Source organism: Entelurus aequoreus, linkage group LG26 (assembly GCF_033978785.1).
Source record: "Entelurus aequoreus isolate RoL-2023_Sb linkage group LG26, RoL_Eaeq_v1.1, whole genome shotgun sequence".
NCBI classification, from domain to species: Eukaryota; Metazoa; Chordata; class Actinopteri; order Syngnathiformes; family Syngnathidae; genus Entelurus; species Entelurus aequoreus.
The window spans coordinates 12,458,007-12,463,006 of NC_084756.1; the positions used below are offsets into that span (position 1 = coordinate 12,458,007).

At 39.3% G+C, this 5,000-nt stretch overlaps 1 protein-coding gene across 1 annotated transcript in view; it reads right to left on the reverse strand.

Annotated features, from left to right (window-relative positions):
• The window catches only part of LOC133643376 (receptor-type tyrosine-protein phosphatase gamma-like), a 705,805-nt gene that overhangs the window by 254,569 nt on the left and 446,236 nt on the right, over nucleotides 1-5,000 (reverse strand). Inside the window, exon 5 of the mRNA XM_062037895.1 lies at nucleotides 2,062-2,210. Within this exon, the coding sequence (XP_061893879.1) occupies nucleotides 2,062-2,210 (149 nt within the window). The remainder of the gene's footprint in view (nucleotides 1-2,061; nucleotides 2,211-5,000) is intronic.

Sequence of the window (5,000 nt, forward strand, 5' to 3'; positions counted from 1 at the left end):
ATTCTACTGGTAAATGCCTTTTTCTGGTGTGGTAGGATAAGTTGCATTTTTTTCTCAAATACATGCATGCTTATGTTTCATACATTATTAAACGAGGTGTTAACACTGTTATGCATCTGCTTTCAGGAGCAGAAAAACATTTATGAAAACACATTATACAAATATACATATTGGTAGTACACTTGTTTCTTCTGTTAAGTTACCCCTAATAGCACCTGCTATAACATTAGCTTCTTGTAAAATGTCTTGTAGTTTCTACAAAATCCAAAACCAGTGAAGTTGGCACGTTGTGTAAATGTTAAATAAAAACAGAATACAATGATTTGCAAATCCTTTTCAACCTATATTCAATTGAATAGACTGCAAAGACAAGATACTTAACGTTTGAAATGGACAACCTTCTTTTTTTTTTGTGCAAATATTAGCTCATTTAGAATTTGATGCCTGCAACAAAAAGCTGTCACCAGTGGCAAAATAGACTGAGAAAGTTGAAGAATGCTCTTAAAACACTTATTTGGAACACCCCACAGGTGAACAGGCTAATTGGAACAGGTGGGTGCCATGATTGGGTATAAAAGCAGCTTCTATGAAATGCTCAGTCATTCACAAACAAGGATGGGGCGAGGGTCACCACTTTGTCAATAAATGTGTGAGCAAATTGTCCAACAGTTTAAAAACAACATTTCTCAATCAGCTATTGCAAAGAATTAGGGATTTCACCATCTACAGTCCGTAATATCAACAGGTTCAAAGAATCTGGAGAAATCACGTAAGCGGCAAGCCTGAAAACCAACATTGAATGCCCGTGGCCTTGGATCCCTCAGGCGGTACTGCATCAAAAAAGCGACATCAGTGTGTAAAGGATATCACCACATGGGCTCAAGAACACTTCAGAAAAGCACTGTCAGTAACTACAGTTTGTCGCTACAGCTGTAAGGGCAAGTTAAAACTCTACTATACAAAGTGAAAGCCATTTATCAACAACACCCAGAAAGGCTTCGCTGGGCCCGAGCTCATCTAAGATGGACTGATGCAAAGTGGAAAAGTGTTCTTTGGTCTGACGAGTTCACATTTCAAATTTTTTTTGGAAACTGTGGACGTTGCGTCCTCCGGAACAAAGAGGGAAAGAACCATCTGGACTGTTATAGGCGCAAACTTCAAAAGCCAGTATCTGTGATGGTATGGGGGTGTATTAGTGCTCAAGACATGGGTAACTTACACATCTGTGAAGGCGCCATTAATGCTGAAAGGTACATACAGGTTTTGGAGCAACATATGTTGCTATCCAAGCAACGTTTTTTCATGGACGCCCCTGCTTATTTCAGCAAGTAAATGCCAAGCCACATTCTGCGCGTATTACAACAGCATGGCTTCATAGTGAAAGAGTGCGGGTACTAGACTGGCCTGCCTGTAGTCCAGACCTGTCTCCCATTGAAAATGTGTGGCACATTATGAAACCTAAAATACCACAACGGAGACACCGGACTGTTGAACAAGAAGCAAGTAAGGGGAAATAATTCCACCTGAAAAGCTTCAAAAAATGGTCTCCTCAGTTCCCAAACATTTACTGAGTGTTGTTAAAAGGAAAGGCCATGTAACACAGTGCTAAAAATGTCCCTGTGACAACTTTTTTGCGATGTGTTGCTGCTATTAAATTCTTAGTTAACATTAAATATCTTGTCTTTGCAGTCTATTCAATTGAATATAAGTTGAAAAGGATTTGCAAATCATTGTATTCTGTTTTTATTTACCATTTACACAAGGTGCCAACTTCACTGGTTTTGGGTTTTCTACATTGTATCCATGATGTCACACAATCTGCATCAGTCTTTCCCCACGAGAGTTTCCACTCACTCAGTGTAGTGTTTACTGGAAAGGACACCAAGGAAGAATAGAGAAGGGCATGCAATGGTCAACTGAAGCAAGGTAAAATGAAATGACTCAATGCTTTAAGTTAAACATTTGAGTGTTTGACATGATCGTGTAAGGTTGTAATGAGTTCCATTTAGCATGCACATATTAAGGTAACACAGCAGATAAAGGCTTGACAAATGCGTTTACCTCCACAGGATAACGTCGGCCATTGATGCTGTGCTCGGAGCCCTCTGATCCGTTGCTCGGCCCCCAGTGAAACTCCACCTTCTCTGCCTTAAATCTTCCCGGTAGACCTGCTCCCCTCACAAAATAATCATCCTTGAGAACAATGGCCACTGGAAGAAAAACAAAAACAAAAAATGAAAATGTCAGAGTAAGAAATAATGAGAAAGTAGAACAGTACATCACATACATAATATTAATGAACAAATTGCACATCCAAAAGTTGCAATGTTTTGAGGCTCCAGCCTCCCCGCGATCACAAAAAGGGACACGCGGTAGGTAGAAAATGGATGGATGTATCTTTTTTCAAGAACATTGACTCAACTTTTGATTTTATGAATTTCTAATATTTTGAAAAAAAAAATACTGTATATATGTTTTACTCGTCTTATACAACACAGCCTTAAAAGTAGACAGTAGATCAGACCTGGGCATTCTGCGGCCCGCGGGCCGCATCCGGCCCTTTGTGCGTCCCTGTCCGGCCCGCGTGAGGCCAATTATAAATTACAAAATAAATTTTAAAAAGTATCTATGTCGAGTGTGCAATACAACGGTGCTGCTTTTGTTTTGAAAATCGTTATTTGTATTACTTCCGTGTGGACGTATGCGTGTGCGTGGTTGTGAGTGGATGTGAACAGCTGCAATTACAAAATAAAGTTGAAAAAACATCTATGTCCTGCGCGCAATACAACTGTGCTGCTTTTATTTTGAAAAGTATTATTTATGGGCGTGTGTCCGTGTGTAACCTGCGAGTGAAGGTGCACATGCAGCGACAAGTGATGCACGGTTTACACCCGAGACGCTAAAAAGAGAAAAGTTGATGAGGAATGCCGTGTTTTCAACAAGACATGGACTGCCAAGCAACGTTCCCTCTAAGGTGCGTGCCTGCGCAATTGCGCACTGCTCAAGCGTCCGCTGCGCGCAGCAAGTATATGCCGCGCACCAAATCAAATCCCATCTGAATTCTAAACAAAATAAACATACTTATTCTATGGAATTTTGCAATGCAACTTTGAGTGACAGTGACAACAAGCGGCCCTAATGGTGTTCGTCAACACCGTTTACAACACCGTTCAATTGAACACCGTTCAATTATTGTAACGTCTATCGAGATGCTTCGAGGACAGGAATTATATCGATCACTTTATTGAGCAAAACTGTTTATATTCGGACATAACCACACCAAAAACATGAGTAAAACAATTCTATCTCGAAAAAATAGTCATTTTCTGCCGTACAAACCAGGCCAAAACCAACTTGTCATCTGTCACCAACACGCATAGCACTAAACCACTGGTGCGTTTATGGCCACACAAAAAGTCGGACAACTCAAACACCACACAAAGTTACGCTATGACTCCTCAGTCATACGTGTGCTTATTTTACTGTAATTTATTATTAATGTTAATTTATTTATATTAGTCATGGAATGCTGTTACACACACTATGTTGAAGTATTACTATTATTATTAATTATTATTATTATTATTATTATTTATCTTACGGTATATATCAAAAATAATATTGAGCAACATTTAATTGAAATATTGTCGATGTGGCCCTCCAGCAGTGCTCGGGTTGCTCATGCGGCCCCCGGTAAAAATTAATTGCCCACCCCTGCAGTAGATGTTAGTTAAACATACTCACAGCTCATTGTCAAATGACTGTGTTGTTTAAATTAACTGTAACTAATAATAGTAGAAATTAATTATCATTACAGAAATAAACACCACCAAAGGCCACCTCGTTGTACGCTGTCTGCTCTGTCATTCATGCAGATATTCTCTGTGCATATCTTGTGTTTGTTAAGTATTTGTCCATCTGAAACATTCATGTATGCTCCAACACGTTTACCCCTGCAGATTAAGAGCAATTGTGAAATGTAAAGACCAATATACTGTATAGCGATCATCTTTGTTGGTAAATGAAACATGATGAGAGATAATCATCACACGTCAACGTCCCTGATATGTAAATGCTGTCTCTTTGCTAAGTCAGCATAGAAAAATTGCATCAGTCCATCTTAGATGAGCCCGGGCCCAGCGAAGCCGGCGCCGTTTCTGGGTGTTGTTGATAAATGGCTTTGGCTTTGCGTAGTAGAGTTTTAACTTGCACTTACAGATGTAGCGACCAACTGTAGTTACTGACAGTGGTTTTCTGAAGTGATCCTGAGCCCATGTGGTGATATCCTTTACACACTGATGTCGCTTTTTGATGCAGTATCGCCTGAGGGATCCAAGGTCCATAATATCATTGCTTACGTGATTTCTTCAGATTCTATGAACCTTTTGTTTGTATTACGGACTGTAGATGGTGAAATCCCTAAATTCCTTACAATAGCTCGTTGAGAAATGTTGTTCTTAAACTGTTGGACAATTTGCTCACGCATTTGCTCACAAAGTGGTGACCCTCGCCCCATCCTTGTTTGTGAATGACTGAGCATTTCATGGAAGCTGCTTTTATACCCAATCATGGCACCCACCTGTTCCCAATTAGCCTTTTAACCTTTGGGATGTTCCAAATAAGTGTTAGATGAGCATTTCTCAACTTTCGCAGTCTTTTTTGCCACTTGTGCCAGCTTTTTTGAAACATGTTACAGGCATCAAATTCCAAATGAGCAAATATTTTCAAAAAATAAAGTTTTCCGGTTTGAACGTTAAGTATCTTGTCTTTGCAGTCTATTCAATTGAATATAGGTTAAAAGGATTTGCAAATCATTGTATTCTGTTTTTATTTACCATTTACACAACGTGGCAACTTCACTGGTTTTGGATTTTGTATGTTGAATGAGACCAACTCTGTGACCTGTTTTAATACATTTAAATAAAAACTTGTGAAACCTTCCAAAAGACCCCTTCTTTTACTTTTCAACTAAAGAACACGGGTCGAGTCAGACAATTTGT